The 21015-nt window shown below is 32.1% G+C and overlaps 2 protein-coding genes across 3 annotated transcripts in view; one reads left to right on the top strand and one right to left on the bottom strand.

The window, feature by feature from the left end:
- Snx6 (sorting nexin 6) overlaps window positions 1–21015 on the bottom strand; it is a 166199-nt gene that overhangs the window by 1468 nt on the left and 143716 nt on the right. The window lies entirely within an intron of this gene.
- Dpr12 (defective proboscis extension response 12) overlaps window positions 1–21015 on the top strand; it is a 289232-nt gene that overhangs the window by 128849 nt on the left and 139368 nt on the right. Inside the window, exons 1-2 of one of the 2 annotated variants that reach the window (XM_083083056.1) lie at window positions 10864–10940; window positions 12758–12855. In XM_083083056.1, coding sequence (XP_082939182.1) covers window positions 12780–12855 — 76 coding nt within the window. In that variant the 5' untranslated portion in view covers window positions 10864–10940; window positions 12758–12779. Of the gene's footprint in view, window positions 1–10863; window positions 10941–12757; window positions 12856–21015 lie in introns of those variants that run through there. The other variant, XM_083083057.1, reaches the window with a different exon arrangement.

Here is a 21015-nt window from a genome sequence, read left to right as displayed (position 1 = left end):
ATAATCTTGATAAGACTAATTTGAATAATTTTAATCTTGATAATTAATTAAAAATCTTATCTTAATCTTGAATTTCGAGATCAGACACAATATTCTTATTATATATAATATATTATTATTATCAAAACTTGGTATCTCACGCAACACTGCAAAAATAATAAAATTTTTATTTGCATCATGTAAAGTCTCTAGATAATAATATTAATAAAATTGTTATGACGTATTAATTTAAATATACTTTTCTCAATTGTAGAAACGAATAAAATGGAAAGAATGGATTCGTATAAATAGATAACATTTTTTAATTGATTTGTGAAAGCAGTTATTAAATTTCTATAAATGTGTATTTGAAGTATATTATTTTATATAAATTAAAAAATATTATTTAAAATAAATTTTTTAATTTATATAAAATAATATACTGCAAACACACACTTATAGAAATTTAATAACTGCTTTCACAAATCAATTAAAAATGTTATCTATTTATACGAATCTATTCTTTCCATTTTATTCGTTTCTACAATTGAGAAAAGTATATTTAAATTAATACGTCATAACAATTTTATTAATATCATTGTCTAGAGACTTTACATGATGCAAATAAAAATTTTATTATTGCAAATATATTTATTCACAGTCGTAATTAATTCCGATCGATTCATGAAATGTTTCGATTAAAAGTAATGAGTTTAATTAAAAGTAAAATGCCTCCACATAGGATAGTAGAGAATGTTGTTGAGGCGATACTTCGTTTGCCAAACCTCGATGAGTCTTTCCCGTTCGAGGGTTAACGAGCAAGGATATTCGGGATACTCAGAGAGGTTTGTGCCTCGCTCACGTATTCCACCCTCGCATTCGCGACGACGTAAGCGTTGTTTTTTTTTCGTCTCATCGAAGGCCGAAAGGGACGAGGATTTCATTGCATGGAATTAATTAAATAAATGGTAGGCGTTCACTGGAACGACGGAAGAGCGCAATCGACGCCAGGAAGGAAGGAAGATATAGAGAAAGCACGGAAGACCTTTCGAGCTTTCCCTCGCTCTTACACTTGATCGCCATCTTGTCACTTCAATCTCCCATTCGTACAGTTCACCGAGTTCATTGGCTTATAATAATATTATTAGCCGCCATTATATAAATATCACAGTCGAATTAAATTTTCCTGCCAGATGTGCTTTGACTATATTAGTCATTATTTAATTTTGATAGTCATATTAATTTAGGAAACTATATATAATTCTCATTCACGAATCTGGATAAATTTCCAATTTCTTATTCGATGCCGCGAGAAAATATTTCCCCGGTTTTAGCGTGTTCGAAACTTCTTTGCCGCAATAATTAGGAGTTATGGCAAGGATGAACAGGAAGTAAAAAATTCATGGAAATGAATACGAAGGGTTTTACCTAACTTTTAATATGCTCTATGTCGACACACCGTCCATATTTCTCGGACAAAAATTAAATTCCGCGGCATAAATTTAAAAAGTGTTGAATTTCCAGGTAGTTGGCGCGGCTGGGACGGTAATATGTTAAATATATTATTGTACGTATCCGCGCGTTTTGTTTTTATTCAAGGTTGTGTCTCGCGATAACATGAATTTTTTCTGAAGCTCGTCTTTTTTTACCTTTGGCCGAAGATTGCCTCGATTTTGAATTTTCAAAATAAAATTTAACGTCACGGTATAATAAATGCTTGAGAGAATCGTCGATTATTTACAATCGCCTCGATGAACGAGATGTTAAAACGCTACGCATTATTGGTCTTTAATTTCACGATTATCCATTCAATTGCGATCGGAGACGCTTTCCTTAGTTTCCAACTTTCCTCCAGCCTCCCCTATCCACGTCCTGTGGCTGGTTCCCTCTTCCGTATTTCTTCTTCGTGCCGCTCATTATCGTAATAGAGAATAATTTCTTAGAGCTCGATTGTGACGGCTTACAAGACCGATTCGTCCACGAGATTGAGGTCGTCTCGAATCGAATACAAAAGATAGAGAAAGAACAGAGGGTGGCGGTAAAGCGAGAGGGTATTTCGCGGAAATTGAGGAATAACGATCCCCGAGGATATAAGGGACGGGAAAAGTATTTCGTTACCTTCTCGGGTTTCTCACAATTTCTTCGTATTTTTAGATCGACATCTATTAGTCGCATTCTGCTGGAGTAAAAACTCCTTTTGTTCGTTCGCACGTCAATAATGCGATTCTAATTAATTGTCTCGTGTACCCTGTACATTATGAATGTATTTTTTTCGATAACGAACTACGAGAACGAGAAAAACAGGACAGAAAGATATAGCCTGATCAGGTCGTTAAATGTTATTTGTCTAGTTAAAATCAACTTATCGGATATCAGGAATTTACATCTCGTGTTGCATAAAGATTTCAATAAATCTTTTCGCTAAAAAGCTACTTTTAAGATTAATCTAATCAATAATATTATATCATATTAATAATAATCTCTCAATAATTTGATTTTAAACACGTCAAAAAAATACGTATAAATATTTCAATAAACAAAACCGAAATTATACTTATTTTATATTGCTTTATTTATTGTGATATAATTGCAAGGATTTTTTCGTACAATAATTTGATAAATATTTCCCGATAATTTTCTTTAATTTACTATTAATATTTACTATTAATATTTTTCTCTTTTCGAAATTATTTGTTAATGAATCGTAGCTATTTACCGAAAATAATTAGTTTCATGCCATAGTCTCCGATGTTCGAGAAACTTTCCGCACTGCGTTATTCAGTTCCTTGATGAGCACGATTAAGAGACTTTTCCAAGCTTAACTTTGGACCGCAAGCTAGTCAAAGAGGCGTTTCGATCTGCCTACAACAAGTTCTCTCTCTCCCTCTTTCTTCTCTTTTTATCATTCTGATAGCTTTCGCGCCCCCCCATCGGAATCCTGCCTGTTTTTATGCAACATGCCCTTTCTAAAATTAGTATAATTAGCTACAATTCTGAGTGGAATTAAAGTTGGGGATAAGATTATTTCTGTTCTTCCTATCTCATCCCTCGGGCATCGCGCCACGCTTCGTCTTTTCTCTTTTAAAACCGACATCTAATAAAATGTAAAGTCAGGTATAATGAAAGAAGATTATTCTCTTTTAAATTGCAATTCTCAAAAAATAATATAAAAATGTAATATATAATAATATAATAATAATTAATATATAAATGTCTCATAAATGTTTATGTTTCTTGTAGTCATTTTATAAAACTTAATTTTAAAATCAAAAAATAATCCATAGATTCTATTAAATTCTTACTTCTCCTATTTCAACTTAGCAATGTGATAGGTATACAAAATTTAACACAATTCTTCTTTCTGATGAGAAAATGAAAATAAGAAAAAACTTCTTGTTATAAACGACTTTGACATTTTTCGAGTTTTGCTGCAGATATTTACACATATCACTTATAAAAGCATAAAGTGAAACAATTCTTGTTTCTAGAAGAAGATTTTTAACCTTTATTTTGCTGAACATGACGAATGTTTGCGTTGAGGTATAATAAAAGAAAATTATTCTTTTTTAAATTGCAATTCTAAAAAAATAATATAAAAATGCAATATATAATAATATAATAATAATTAATATATAAATGTTTCATAAATGTTTATATTTCTTGTTTATATTTCTGTAGTCATTTTATAAAACTTAATTAGAATCGAAAAATGTCCATAGATTCTATTAAATTCTTACTTCTCCTATTTTAACTTAGCAATGTGATAGGTATACAAAATTTAACACAATTCTTCTTCCTGATGAAAAAATGAAAATAAAAAAAAACTTCTTGTTATAAACGACTTTGACATTTTTCGAGTTTTGCTGCAGATATTTACACATGTCACTTATAAAAGCATAAAGTGAAACAGTTCCTGTTTCTAGAAGAAGATTTTTAACCTTTATTTTGCTGAACATGACGAATGTTTGCGTTGAGGTATAATAAAAGAAAATTATTCTTTTATAAATTGCAATTCTAAAAAAATAATATAAAAATGCAATATATAATAATATAATAATAATTAATATATAAATGTCTCATAAATGTTTATATTTCTTGTTTATATTTCTGTAGTCATTTTATAAAACTTAATTAGAATCGAAAAATGTCCATAGATTCTATTAAATTCTTACTTCTCCTATTTTAACTTAGCAATGTGATAGGTATACAAAATTTAACACAATTCTTCTTCCTGATGAAAAAATGAAAATAAAAAAAAACTTCTTGTTATAAACGACTTTGACATTTTTCGAGTTTTGCTGCAGATATTTACACATGTCACTTATAAAAGCATAAAGTGAAACAGTTCCTGTTTCTAGAAGAAGATTTTTAACCTTTATTTTGCTGAACATGACGAATGTCTGCAGGTATGATGAAAGAAGATTATTCTCTTTTAAATTGCAATTCTAAAAAAATAATATAAAAATGCAATATATAATAATATAATAATAATTAATATATAAATGTCTCATAAATGTTTATGTTTCTTGTAGTCATTTTATAAAACTTAATTTTAAAATCAAAAAATGTCCATAGATTCTATTAAATTCTTACTTCTCCTATTTTAACTTAGCAATGTGATAGGTATACAAAATTTAACACAATTCTTCTTTCTGATGAAAAAATGAAAGTAAAAAAAAACTTCTTGTTATAAACGACTTTGACATTTTTCGAATTTTGCTGCAGATATTTACACATGTCACTTATAAAAGCATAAAGTGAAACAGTTCCTGTTTTTAGAAGAAGATTTTTAACCTTTATTTTGCTGAACATGATGAATGTTTGCAGGTATGATGAAAGAAGATTATTCTCTTTTAAATTGCAATTTTCAAAAAATAATATAAAAATGCAATATATAATAATATAATAATAATTAATATATAAATGTCTCATAAATGTTTATGTTTCTTGTAGTCATTTTATAAAACTTAATTTTAAAATCAAAAAATGTCCATAGATTCTATTAAATTCTTACTTCTCCTATTTCAACTTAGCAATGTGATAGGTATACAAAATTTAACACAATTCTTCTTTCTGATGAAAAAATGAAAGTAAAAAAAAACTTCTTGTTATAAACGACTTTGACATTTTTCGAATTTTGCTGCAGATATTTACACATGTCACTTATAAAAGCATAAAGTGAAACAGTTCCTGTTGCTAGAAGAAGATTTTTAACCTTTATTTTGCTGAACGTGACGAATGTTTTGCTGTCGGCGCGAAAGTTTCACGAAATGGAAACGTATCAGTCTGTCGTGAAAGTATGTAAATCTATCTGTCGCAGCACATCGCAATGTTGTATGAATAAAATAGATGCACATGAAAATCATTCGTCTGCTTCGTTCTTCACATCATATCTACCTCGCGTTTAATCGCTTTTCGTTATCTTTTCGTCCATTGATGGCTCGCGTCTCATTTTCTCGCTTCTAATTTATCTTATTCCAATATTTCATTGCGTCGTCGTCGTTACAGCACAAATACGCCAAGTTGGTAGGACGGGAACGAGTCAAGTTGTAAGTCACTTGCATACTTTTCTTATTACGTTTTGTTGAAAACACATAACTTGCTATTTGACTTGCTTCCCCATTGGCTTCGCGTAAACTCGTCGTTTCGCCGCGAATACATGAAGCCAGTAGAAAGGCGAATCAAGTAACAAACTACTTGTTCAGCTTCTCTGTTGCCTTTTGTTGAACTTTGTTCGAAGCCAACGCGAATCGCGATAGATTCGCCATCTTCCACATCGCGCGAGTCCCCCAATTACGCCGAGTGGCTTGTGCTCCATCGAAAGATCCTGGCAGGATCCTCGCGGATTAACGATCGCGTTATTACCGCTAGACGTTTGTCTCGACGTAGGACAAGCGAATGTCTACCATGGGACTTGCCGAGGTTATCTCGGAGCTCTTTTCATTTCCACCGAGGGTCGAGGGAAGGTAGCAACGAAATAATGACGCAGCCTCGAAGCTCGTTTTTCTCTTAACGAGAAACGCGCCTTCGTTACTCGCTCGGGATGAAACGCCAACAAACGGATCCCGCTTTCCGTTTCGGTAATCTTGCAGTTCTTTCGCAAAGAGAATCTTTATCGTCCGAGCTTGCTTTGTAATTCGATGCGACAGTGATTCCTTGCTCACACAAAACCATGATTCTTGAAAATTCCTTCGCAAAATTGACTGTCTGACACATAATTCCTGCCATCGTCATTTTTATTCAATCAAAAATATATAAAAGCATTAAAAAATGCACTTGCCTATTTTATAAAAAATTATTACGTTATGAAAAACAGATAAAAATTATGTACATGCTATTATTTTTGCACATATTATACATATAAAGTTCTTAAAATGTATCGGATTTTATGGCAAATTCCCAAACATTAAGAGCAATTTAAAAACACTTGAGAATATCGAATCAAAAGTAAATAGGAGCATAACTATTAACGATAACGATCGGTGTTCGCTGGATTAAAAGGAAAGCAAGGCAGTTGTGGCTCGTTCTCTTGTTTTTGCCGGAAGAGTTTACTCGCCAAAGCAGCCCTCGCAAACTGATTAAAAGCCCTTTGAAAAGTTTCTTGATTAAAAAGTCTTCAAATACGGGACACGAGTTATTGAACACGAAAGTTTCCATGCAAAAATGAAGAATTTTCAGCTTCTTGAGATTTAGATTCGTATTTTCATGTCCACCATAAACATAAACGATTTATCAAATTTCTTAAATTTTTACCTTTTCTAATAACTCTAATAGTTGCTGATAATCGCAGAATATCTTTTATCGATACAATTTTTACTCATGGCTCTTTATATCTTTATTTACTCGTATTAAATGTAATCACATATTTTATTTGCATTCATTAAATCCTCTTTAAAATAAAAAAATTATAAAATATTATTTTGTTTGCTAAAAATTACAAGCCAAACATTTGATTCCAAAATTATGAAGGCTATTTTTCTTGAATATAAATAAGCTCTATTTTGTTTTACACATAAATATTACTTAAATATAATATGATTCCGAGGAAAGAAAGAGAGAAAGAAGGAGAATAACTATTCAAATGCTGAAACTGTAGCAAGTGAAAGGTTTTAAACTACTTTGGCGGAACAAAAGCGTATAATTGATGCAAACTCCCAAGCGGAGAAGTTTGTTGCAAGGGTAAAAGCGGATGGCCGAATCTGATCTACGGAACTGTTGAAAACGGAACAAACGGCGCGTGCCAAGTTCCCTTTTGTCCGTCGAAATAAAATTAAAGAGCAACGTCTGTGAAACAACATTAAGTCGGCCATTGACGCGAGCACGCTAAAGTCTAGAGACTAAATCTTCGGACGTGATTTTAAGAAATCTTGTCTGGGCAAGACGCTCTACGTCGCTTGTCCGACTCTCGGTTTAAGGGAGGAAAGGATCAAAGAGATATCTCTCTCGTAGCGAGAATTTGCCGCTTCCATTAGCGCAACGGCCAATCAAGAGAGGTTTAGGAGCAAACATTTGCCGGATAAAAATGGAATACCATTAGTGCATCGAGTACTTTACAGTGAGCAGCGATACGAGAACACTTTCCGCTCTATATCTCTAGCGGATCGCCAGATCGTTAAGATATTTAATTGGATAATAATTCGAAAAAAAAAAAAATTATTTATCCTCGCGAACGAAAACGCACCAGCGACTCCGGCCGCATCCTTAGGAGACGAAGTTTCGATCCGAGAGGAACTTTCGAAACGGAACGAGGTTCAAACTAAGTACATAAAGCACGAGCTCGATAAATAAGTAGCACGGCCAGAATTCTCTAACTCGGACAATAAATTCCGCACTGTTACAAATACCTCTCTCGCGCTTCACGCTTGCTCGGAGTTCACTTTCGACTTGTATCTTAATTAATTAAAAGTTACAGTAGGTATTTCGCGACTATTCACAATTCGTACCATGACGCCTCTCTGATAACTATTGTTGGAAATATTTCAACACTTGTTGACATATACTCAAAAATAATTGCAAATCGTAAAATGAAAATTATCCGACTTGAAGATCCCAATTTGAGCTGTCCAGTATAGTAAGTTCGCAATCTGAATCTATTTATAAATTTCAGCTTGTCGTATAAATAAAATCGCTCGGAAATTTATTTATAGACAGTAAAAAATAAAATGTTAATTATAACATTTTTCACATGTCCCAGAAAATCCACTATAAATTTTAAGTTAAAATAACTCATTCGTCGTATGTTACTTATTGACAAACTAAAAATGTTCAATAATTGACACAATACTTTACATTTATTTTTGTTATCGTGACTTTAAGTGTAATGTAAAAATAACATGCAAATTAATTAAAAATTACATGAAAAAATAGTTACAATAACTCGTAAGAAATGTCGAGGACATTTACATGTAATGGTAATTATTTTAACTTTAATTATTTGTAATAGAAACATTTGATTTTAGTAAATTTGATTATTTTTGTGAGTCAAAGTTCAAGATTATTTGAAGATTCACTTTAACTTTTCTTAGAATGTTAAACTGACTTTGAGACATGTCGATTGTTTAAAATGATTATGTTAAAAATACTCAAAATAATATTCCATTTCAAGAGACATGTACAAAGTGTGAAGTTATAAAGTTGACATAAATATAACATATGAAAACGTTATAAAAAATAATAACATATAGATTATATTAATTTTACATTGAAGTACTAATCAACACGTGGTAACACAAGAAAATTTTAACATATGGACGCACAATTTTTTACTGTGTAACGATATCTCGTATGTGTTCTTGGATTAAGACAGAATGCCAAGGATATCCCTCGGCGATGCACGACCGTCAATCGGATCACGACAATTGAACGAGCGCCAACGGGATTAAACGCGACGAAGCAGTCGGCCGCAACAAGAATCAGACGCAAATCGCGAATTATCGTTGAAGCTTATATCCACGCGTCAACAAACGGGCGTTAGTTACGTCCGTTCGCTAATATTGACGTAGCATTAATACTGCAAACCGTGATCTATTATTCCATTAAACAAGATTTCACTCGAGGGAACGTTTAGGAAACGACACAATAATTTCTGGCTTATTCGATCACGAGGCACCCTTGCCCGCGAACTTCTCTCAGGTCCTGTGAATACCTATCAACGCTATTGGCAGGCTCCCGGGAAACTTTTTCCGAAGCTCGACTTTAAATTGAAAGCGAGCTTTAGGACGAATAAAATCATTTGTCGCGCGACAGGAATTTCCCGAATTTCGCGCGGACGCCAAGACAATTCCGGAATTAAGCATGTTAATGATTCGGAATCTGATGTAAAACGAGAAATCTCGGCGAGAATGTCGGCAGATGAACTGATGACGGTAACCAGCCGGGATTCGAAAGTTTCCCGGCCTGCATCAGTTACCAGAATAGCAATGGTTTAATCTTCGTGTTCGCTGAAGAATTTAATCGCGCGGGATAAAAATTTATTCGTTTATCGCGTCGATCGGTAAATTGGATGGCAGGATGTTTTTAAACTTTTATTCGCGAAGAGCGGAAAGAGAGCAAATTTCCGCGCGCCAAATGAAACTCGTCCGGCATTTGCATCGCACGCAATGCGATTACTCGGATAAATAGCTGATTCATTACAATTACAGCTCTAAATGAGAACCGTATCAAGTAAACCAGCGTTCCAATATGCGTCAATTTTTTTTTCAGCAAGAGCAAATGGCAAAAGCTGGCAAATCCAAAAAGCTAAAAGAACCACGAAAATTAGAGGATACAATAAAATTATTTGTTACTTTTATTTTTAATGCTGTTATTAAATTAAATTTTGTTACGATATAAAACATTCTACAATTGGCTCAATTAAATATATCTTAGTGATATTATATAGTGATTAATGTTTAAATTAAGTATTTAGTATGAAATGTACAATGGCACATTTTTATTTAAATATTTCAATTAGTAAAGATATATTTTTATAATATTATAATTAATGCATCTTTAGTAATTGTAATTTCCAAGTTTATTAATATTTATGTTAGAGTAGTGATAATATATAAATTTATAAAAATTTATACACACATTATTGCAATTATTATCTATCTCAATATTGTTACCATTTTTACTATTTTTGCTCTCTGAAATATATGTTAAAATAATTTACATGTTTATTATGTAAATGAATTAAACTGAAATATAATAAATATTTTTTTTCACAGTATAATAAAATTATTACAATGGAATATCATTGTGAATCATATAAATAACGTAATCGAGTGAAATGTAGCACCAGATAAATATATATCTGCAATGATTCACACACACAGTCAGCAGTTCTATCATTTATATAGTGCTTTTCTGTCATGGACCAGCGAGGCAAATAAAAAAAAGTTTTCAATTAACGCTATCAATAATATTTGTTTATTTAATCCGAAGGATTTAATACACATAATAATTGCTATTGAAGCAATGCTGATTGCAACGCTGATTGTTCTCAAATCGAAATCTGGGAGAATTATATATTTTAAGTTTTTCATAAAAACTGACGCGTAAATATGGTCTGATATTTTTGAAAATAACGTGGTAAAATTGTATGAAAAAAATATGGGGTAAACTCAGATCATTTCAATAAAATTGAAAACAGCATGTGAAAGGAGAAAAATATCATTTTTAAGAGCTCCATAATATGAATTTGAAATTATTATATATCGCATTATATAAAAATTATGAAATATTTTTCATCCATTCCTTATTATCACTGGTCCAATTAATGCGACTAGAATCACAGTTTTTTCCGGACAGACGAGAGTATTATATGAACTGATACGAGTTTATCACTTCCTGCTTGTTCATCGTGAAATGTAATGTGTTAATTTTTGAAAGAACAGAGACTTACGGAATCTCGCCTCGTTAACGTCGTCGAATAACACTGCCATTAGTTTCACCTTCCCCATTTTCCAACTTTGGTAAAGGTACGTTTGAGAGTGGAGAGTTCTGTGCAAAAGTGTAGCAGTGTAAAAGTGTTCTCTAAAATATTTAATCGTACATCTATATTATATGAATTTGAAATAAAATTTTAGTGACTTGTAATTTAATTATAAATCGTCAAATATTACAAAACGTTTAATATTCAATGAAGACATTTTTATTTCTATTTATTGTCTATTGATGGATTTTAATTTGACTAGAAATAGTCAATTTTCATCACAAAAATTTTTTTAAGAGCAATTACTTCCAACTTCTCGCAGAAAAATATTTTTTTCGGATAAGAAATCAAATATTCTTAAAATATTATTAAATCAAATATAATTAAAAAATCAAATACTTTTAAAATATTATTAAAGAGTCGAATATATATACGAAATTATACATGAAAAAGAAGGCTTTGTTGTCTCTGAATTAATTGATTCTCTCACATCGCGACGCTCTTTAACTCTCATTCACAGCCGAAAAATAGCGATCGTGTTTGAAAATTGAAACGAACAGTTTTATTCGTAAACCCCCGATGTTTATATTTACCTTGGGCAGTAACGCGCGTGATATTTATTGATTTTGAATAATTTGCAATCACATTGCGTGCGCGAATGTCGAAAGTTCGTCGCGTGAATCAAAGTGCCGACGACACAACTTTTACGAACAACGCAAAATTAGCGGCGGCGCGTCAGCGATTCTCCGTTCCATAGGTTTTCCAACGGTTGATACGTCTCTCATTTTCGCCACGTTTTGCCATGACGTGAATTTATCGCTCGTGCAGCTCGTGTAACTGTAACGTTGAGCTTTTCGCTGGTCCTACGCCCCACCAAAATTGTTTTGCGCTTCGAAAAACGTGCGGTATCGCGCTCATCTGATGCATCGCGTCAAACAACGCTGCTGCATCGCTCGTCCTGGTACAAATACCACGTGATGCACGTGTGCATTTCGTGCACAATGCACACTTTCAATGAATTTAATAGAATCTATATACCCTGCATATGTGCGCGTCGTTGAAAATTTGTTTGTGTATCTTGGATTGTCGATATAGCTTTAATTTAATCTACATTTCTTGGATTATTTGATTAAATTTTAAAATAAATCTCTCTATATCATATATTGCTCAATATCCATTGATATTGTTTCTCTAAATTTTAATATTTTATTCATTCATTTTGTTATATTAATGTTATATTAATGTTATATTACATTAGTGTTATATTTTAATACTTATATATTTTAATATTTTAATATTTATTCATTAATGTTATATTAAGGATCCATTAGTTGGATTGAAGTTCATAAAAAATAATTATATTCAGTTTCTTTTATGTCTTTTTTTTTATTCAATGGTACATTTAAAAATTAACACCTTGTAATATTTTATTGAATATAATAAGTAAGAAGAGCTCGATTGATATATATTACGTATTTTATCGCACATCTCGCTGCGACTAAAATTGAAAAAGTGTAATCAGAGAGCCGCTGGCGCGATAAAATATAAATGTTGTGAAAAAAAATTTGCTACATTCAACGAATGTGTCAATGTTCCGCTGGCTCGCAGGCGAAATTTAACTGCAGATTAAATTGCGCGTACGTTTTCATATGCAGAAGAACGAGAATCTTGTTTTCTTGTTCCTCTCGCTCTCCTGCTTACGTTGCCGGCCGAGTTTTCGGTGCATGATAAACGAAGTTCTCCCTGCGCGCGAATAAACTTGTATCCTGGATACATCGTAAACGCATTGACATAGTAAAAGCGAGGATATACAGTGCATCGTAAGTCGAATGTTGCGACATAAACCGAATGTTTCTTTTCCAGGAGGACTTGGAACCTCGCGAAGATGCGGGACCGGCTCTCGTGGTACATGGTCTTCCTGATCCTGCCGACAATCCTCTTGGCCAGGTCGCTCGATAAGGGTGAGTAAAGAATAACAACATCTCTTTTCTTGTTGGAAGAGGAGAACGTTTTCCCTATTTTGTAGCATGTTTTCTTTATGTCAAAAAAACTTATGCAAATAAGGATAACTAAATTCGTCGCATAAATAAATTCGTGACATTTATTTATTATATTTATTGTTTGCGAGAGAACAGGCAAAAAGCCATTACCATTTATGCAATTTAATACATTCAATATTTTTCGAAATATGTATACAAACATGTAATAATCACGCGGAATATTTTTCATGTCATTAAAATGAATAAAATTGGAGAAAAATAAATAAACAATTCTTTGCGCCAAGTTGAATAAAATTGCAAGTTACATTTCATTGTCGTCGTTAATTTCTTCATAATACAAAAAAGATGGAAAATACTAACAAGTAATAATGAACGGATACAATAAATTAAATAAGATATATATTATTTTTTTTTGAAAATATATCTCGTTACACGCGTGAGCATAATAATGTATACGAAAACACGGGGTTTGATAAATTCCTAAGCGTATTGTATCGTTAAAAAGTGCGAGAGAATGCCCCTTTCTGTGCATTGAACTACGAGGCATTATAACCGCTTCGCTGCGATGCACAAAGGGAGTCTTTCAAATATTGTGGAATTATTAAATGCCGTTTAACAGCAAATAAGGTATAAATATAAAGCTTTTATTTTCAATTGGCATAGAAATCCGCGAAGTACGCTTTCGGTGCATTTATGAGAGAGAGACTTCAATAATTCTGCCCTATGGATTACGATGCAATTGTATTAATTTGCAATAAACGTTAATGTTTTAAAACATTCATGCATATTATTGAGAAAATTTCTATTAATAAAATAAAAAATATATTAATAAAATATATTTATATTATTATTAAAATTAGAAGAATGTTAGTTCAAAAAGAAAGTAACCCTTTGCTCGAGCGCGGTGCTCTTAGCGTAAAAGCTCCGGGGTTAATCGCAGGTGGAAACTTGAATGAGGCGCTCAAAAAGTTAACGCTCGAATTTACATTTCGCGGTGCAAGTCGCATTAGGGCGCATTACGTCCATGAAGTATTAATTTCACCTAAAGAAGGCGATATCGCGAGCGTTTTCCTCGTAATTACCTTCTAGTAATTATCTGGAACATACAATACGTGCGTGATTTTATATCGCGTCCTCTGCATTACTGTCAAACATTGAAATTCCTACCTGTTTCTTGGACATTAATCGCATATAATTATTCTAATTTAATTCGTGCTCATCGACATTATAGCAAATGCGTGCACATATAAGTTATAATTAAAATAAACTTAAATTTATATCGCTGGAAAAGAAAATTGGAGGAGAAAAGAGATTACAAAATATATATGGTTTGATAAATAATTTTTTAATCGATCGTAATAAAAATGAGATTATCGATATTAACAGAAATTTATTAATTCAGAAATTTTGAAAATTTTATTAATCATAATTCAGCGTTAAAGAAGTATACACATAGATGTAAATACATATATTTTTCTACAGAAAAGCTTAGCTTATCTAGTACGGAAAGTACGCCGACTCGTACTAGATAGACGGTGCTAAGTAAATAATTCTTTGCGCGTGATATAAATGCGATGACACCTAGAGAAGGCCGGTAGAAAATAAGGACACGCCCGTGTAAAGATGTGCCAGCGTGCATTCTTTGTAATGCCCGGAAAACAGTGGCAGATGGAGAGCAAAATAGGAAAGTCGGGGCTAGAAATGTTATTCCTTTTCGTTTATACTTTTGCGGAGAATAGCTTGCAGTGGTAGGCGGATATATGTATTCTTTCTGCGACAAATCCTTTTTAACGCATCAAATCATGTTGCTGGCTTGCTTGTTTGCGCATATGCGTATCAAACATCAAGTTTTTAAACAAAGCGAAAAAGTAGAAATATAAGAGAGGAAATGTTTTTCTTCTATCAAGAAAAATGAAAAATATTGAAGCGGAAAGTTAGGCTTTAGAGAAAGAAAAAGAAAGCGCTTGCTCGAATATTAAATATTAAATATTCTTAATTTATTCTTAATTAAATATTATTAAATTTCTTAATTTATATTTTTATTTTAATTTATTTTAATTTTAATTTATATTTTAGAATTTTGAAAAAAATAGATATACCAATCTAGTTATTTTTTTAATCAATTTTAAATTATATAATATATTTATTTAAAGCATAAAATCTCTCTCTCTTTGAAATGAAAATCGAATGCAACAATAACAGTAAATTGTATAAAAAAATTTTTAAGGATTGTATTTTGTTTCCAATGTATCTTTCAATATTTTTAAAATTTATTGTAATATTTTTGTGTACATCATTTTTATTTTTACGTGATTTACAAATCAATTTTTATCAATGACACGTTGTATCACATTCGATTATTTATCCGAGAATACGTATCACGTGATAAATGGGATAAAATACTAGAAATTTTATCATGTGATGTGTACTATATAAAAAGAAAACAATACAGGCATGCACGCGTATCCAAGTTTTTAACAGGCATTTGATTTACGGTGGTAAACACGATGAAAGTGCTTCTAATTAAAATTCTCAGCATCAGTCGATCAATCTTCAAGTACAACACGGATCGTTTATCCCAAGCTCGCACACACCCACGCGTTTGTATTCATATACAACCACCGTGCGAGTCATTAGCGATGAGAAGGAGAAAGGAGCGTGCGAGAGAAAGCTCCACGGAAATATTGAAATGCATGAAAGACGCGAGACGTGCATAAAAATAACACGATGCATTTTCTAGTCTGTCGCTCGTTAAAACACGAGGTGCGCGGTGTCTCAAGCGAGATATTTTCATCAATGCACCCGCGCTCGAGTCATGTCGGAAAAATGCATGCAGATTCGCTTGGTCAACTGCCAATGACGGGGGTGGAGGAGGAAGAACGCACGCGACAAAATAATGCAATATTCAAACTACGTGCGAGGAACGAAGTCTTTCGGTTGCGGGACGAAAGAGAGGAAAAACGAAAGAGACGAAAAATCCGTAAGAGTGATAAAAAACGAATGTTTGAATGTAAAGAATGCGAAATACCTTTAAATATATACGCCAGATAGTGACATGTGCACACCGTATTCCGTCGTAAAAACAACGAAGTGTGCGATAAATTTACGCTGCGCGTTTCTACTTCTGCTACTTTTTCTCTTATTCAAATGCTCCACGTACGAATATTTTTGCTAATATACATTGTCATTATTTTTGCATAGCACTCTTGCAAAATGGAGAAAAGAGAAAATAGAGGGGATGCACGATATGTTTTAAAGTTACGCGCTGCTTTGCTCTTACATATTTATTTACACGCGTTTTTTGCACAGGGAAAAAGAGAAAGAGAGGTCGATTGTTTGCAAGAAATTATTAATTACATTCGAGCGCCAAGTTACTTTTCTTTTTTTATCCCCGCAAACAAGTTTCGAAAATATTTGCACCTGGGCGCGAAATAGTTTCGGAAGCGAAACGTTGCCGAAATCGAGCAGTAGTTCCATCGTTAACATCGCGAAACAATGAATGAAAACCAGTGTTGCCTAAAATTTTATCACGCGTTTCACGTCGTGGCAAACGGACGATGATTAAAGGGCTTAACGCCGATCGATCAACCGTATTGTTGCATGCAACGCACAATCGAATACAATGATTTATATTGGATAAAAAAAAAGCGTTGTGTTAAACGAGAATGTGCAACAATAATAATCACATGTACAGCCTAATCGTACCTGTAGTTGCGTACGTTTACATTGCATTTGTCCGCACATTCTTCATTAAAATCCACGGAATTCTTCCCATTCCTCGCTCGTAGGCACGCATAATCGTCATAACGCGTGGCACGCGACCTCGATGGATATTTGGAATTATGAGGGGGATACACTTTTTTTTTTCTTCATTTATTGGATTTTATCAGTCATGTAATCTTCTTTCAATTAGCGAATAAAGGAGAGAATTCTAATTTTAGATACGTTCTTATTCGCTTTTTATCAAATCTTGATTTAACATTAAAAAAATATTTATAGAAAGTATTTATTTAAATTATATTTATAAATAGTATTTATTTATATTATATTTCAGCAATTTTACGTGAAAATATCTATTCTTTTTTATTGATAAGAAAATATTAGACAACCAGTTTTTAAGATTTTTATCATGTGACATATAGCGCAGAGAGATATATGACTAGGAAACATATTATTACGTCATTTCGAGATCTTATTTCGACGAATTGTGCTAGAAAAATACCATCAGACACTCTATTACGAGCGTTTCTAATGGGAAACGCCCCTTCTGTAATGCAATTTTACTCGCGTTGCTCGACTCTATGTCGCCTTTCTTCGAAACGTGCAAGGGTGAATAAAAACAAGCGGAGGATAGAAAGAGAAGGAGAGAGAGAAGGAGTAAATAATGAGCGTGCGATAATCAGCAGTGTGGAGAAGCAGTCTCATAGGCTTGTAGACATGCAACTACCTGCCGCAATAAAAAGGATTTAACGTGCGTGCAAGTCGCGACCCGCTATCCGAAGAGGAAGTATTCTTAAAGCTACGTGATGGCCGTTTAAAAGAGACACGCTAAGAATAGCTTGGCTTTTTTGTATTAATCACTATAATAGAAGAGTATTTCTCACAACAATAAAAGTTTTATTTGCCACTAAATTGCGACTATTATTATTGTGCTATGGGGATTTGTAATTTAAAAAAAATTGCGAAAATAAAATCGTACATTTGTAACAAAAGAATTCTATCGTTGATACTTACCATCAACTCATAAATTTTGTATTATTGCTTAAGAAAATTATTAAAATATTGCAAAAGATATGATACTATATTATTATTATTATTATCGTCATGAAAGATTATTATAATCTTTCAAAATAAATATTATTATATAATTATTATATAATTATTATATAATAATATTATATAATTATATAATTATATAATATATTATATATTATATATATTATATATATTATATATTATATAATAATAATATTTAAATAATATATAATTATATAATTATTATATAATTGTTACATAATTATTATATAATTATTATATAATAATTATTATTAATTATACATAAATTTTTCAAGCGAGTTTAAGTGCGTGCGCCGAAAATTGAAATTTTCCACTGTAAGCATTGTAAAATATTTCCCACCCTCTCGGGTAATACAGGCAAGAATTGTCTCTTGATAGCTTAATCGCGTGGAATCGGCATGCCGCTTTAAAGGGCTTTCCCCTCTTTGAAATTGAAATCGCGCCGAGCGCATTTAGGTGGCTTTCCTGGAATCGTTACGCCAGCATCCATATTTAGGTATCGGAAATTCTATAAAAGGCGTTGCGAGAAGTTAATTCGGGTCTTCCTCGCGGCCGATATTTAACAGCATAAAAGGCGAACTTGCGGATCTTGAAATTCCACCTCATTATATGAGGAAATTACATCTCGTTTTGCGGTATAATATTCAAAAGACACTCGCAGGATTTAAAGCAGGAAATCTATTAACCTAAAATTCATACGTTAACAGAAGAAGAGGAATATATATTATTTTAATTTAATCTCTTCTACTCCCTCATATATTTAATTATCGTAAGGCAAATTTATTTTAATTACAAAAGCCAATTAATATTACATAGTTGTTTCTGGTACTGTATAAATTGCCAATTATGTGTGATTATAAAGTCCTTTGGATTATATCGAATAAAACGAAATTATTATTATTAATATTATACGTTAATATCGTTTTTTATATTAGCTCGAAAGGTGATAAAAAATAAGATAGCGCACATTATTTAATACAACATTTCCTGTTAAACTTTACAGTTTTGCACAGGCTCTACAATACATGTTTTTTTCACAGATTTCTCGTTAAAGTCCTTCGATTATCCTCAATATTTTTCTTTTCGATAACTAGAAACACTCATAAATAGTTTTTTTCCTTTTTGTGTACTTGTTTATCGCACGAAAACGATAATTACTTCTAAATCTCACTCGAGATCGAAATTAAATCAGAAATTTTAACAAGTTTTTTTTCCGTTGCAGGATATATTTTTATTGTATACATTTTACTTTTTATATTTGTTCATGCATTTTTAATTCTAATGTTTCAAGCACGAATTTTGTAATAATAAAATTATCATCACAAAATTTATGCATATAATGCCGTGAGTAATATTAATTTCCGCTACACATATAAATCATCTATCATTCTTCCTCGCAAATTGCACGAGAGTCCTTCTTTCCTCAACAATAAGTCTTTTCGTTCACCAAGCTAGCTGATTATTCTCGCGAATGACAAATTACGTCACTTATCCATCTCATTATTCAAACGCGCTTTTATCCCAAGTACAAAGTTTCGGTGCCTGAGAAATATTTGTATCGGTAGTCTGCTCGACGTCTGCTTGTGAAAAGCCGCCTCTCGACGGGGTATCGTCGACTCTTAAACGATCTCATCTGACGTGAACAACCGCCGGGTAATTCGGGAGGTACAATTATCTTCCGTAAAAATGTAAGAAAAATTGCTACGTTGATGCTAAAAGTGCGCTCGAGAAGCATCATTGTCTCTCCTTGCTTTCTTAAAAACTGCGATCTCGATTTATCTGGTTCAAGACATCTTAGACTCTCGGTTTCTTACTCTCCTCTCTCGTGTTCTAATATATCCTTAGTGTCTCAAGTGGCAAATTTGTGGAACTCGTTGACATTTTAGATCATAAATTACTTAAATTACTTAAATTTTTTGGATTTTAGATTTCTCCGAAATTTCAAAAGTTTGCTCAGACATTTTTAAACTTTGACATTCTTGTATGGATCTCATTTAAACGCTGTTTCGCATATACCATTTACATATATATGGGCTTTGTTCACTTTTATTACATATGTATATGGCCGCCTATCTCTTACATATGATCAGCCTTTAACTTTGAAAATGATTTTCAAACGGGTTTATTAGTCGGGCGTATTAATACAAGCTAGTCAAGTTTAAACGTGTAGGATTAAATAGATTATCGAGCTATCAGAAAGTTTTATTGCTAGAATAAAAGATTAAAAATAAAAGTAGCAATTATTATAGAAAAAATATTTTATTGGTTTTATTTTTATTGATTTTAAATTTGTCGCTACAAAATATATATTATGTGTTCTCGCATACGAAACATACTTCTTTATTCTTTTTATATATATAAAAAATATTATTGTGTGCGGGATTTATAGAAAACAGCTTAAAGTAATTATTATACGTTAATATTTTTATTCAATGAAAGATTATTAAAATAATATTTTAATAAAAGATAAATTTTAGCTTGTTTTCGTAGGAAAATTCAAACAATAATATCAATATATGTTAAAGCTCAAATATCATTACGGATCATTTTTTGCAAATATTATTCTTTCTTAAAAATGTAGAGATTTCACAGACCACATATTATAAATATCTAATTTTAGAAATCGCGTTGTACGTAAAATAATAAGTGAAAGATTTAAATCTGCTTCAAGACACGAAGATGCTAAATTGTGGACACGGGAAAATTTATTCAAAAATTTATTGAATAACGCGATTTCTCGATTTGCATATCGTCGAGGCAAAAAAAACAAGGTCTGAATCATCGGATATATTATCGACCCAAATGTAAACATAACTTGTTTATACTTACTACGAAAGTCACCGAACGCTAAAGCGGGGCTTGTATTACGCGCTTCGTGAGAAGGTCGATTGCCAACCTTTGCCCGAGAAGAACATGAGTGTAGATTGATTAGTGCCATTAAACACGGAGCAATCTGCGGAGATCAACATGAGTATTGCGAGATGCGTACTGTAACATTTTAACTTTCGTAAAATGCTTTAAATTTGTTCAAGCTTCCAATTTGTATCTAACTATTGCAGATAGTCACACAATAAATAATATTTTATCAAATGTAAATAAATCTTACCGACAAGAGAACCTCGCGAACCCGGATTCTAATTTTGGTGAAACTTTATACACATGTAGAGGGGGAGATAAATAGATAAAGGAATTTTCAGTTGTTACCCAAAAGCGATTTTAAGTGAAACCACCCCTCATATCTAAGAGCGATTTTTTACTTTTCTCGATATATCTGAAAAATTATTCGAGATGTCGAAAAATGTTTTATATAAAAGTTTCATAATT

The sequence above is a fragment of the Camponotus vicinus genome, unplaced genomic scaffold, assembly GCF_025532165.1.
Source record: "Camponotus vicinus isolate PSW18456_S1 unplaced genomic scaffold, iyCamVici1.0 SCAF_11, whole genome shotgun sequence".
NCBI classification, from domain to species: domain Eukaryota; kingdom Metazoa; phylum Arthropoda; class Insecta; order Hymenoptera; family Formicidae; genus Camponotus; species Camponotus vicinus.
Note: the sequence above shows the minus strand (reverse complement) of the source record. Positions and strands in the feature narration are given on the sequence as shown.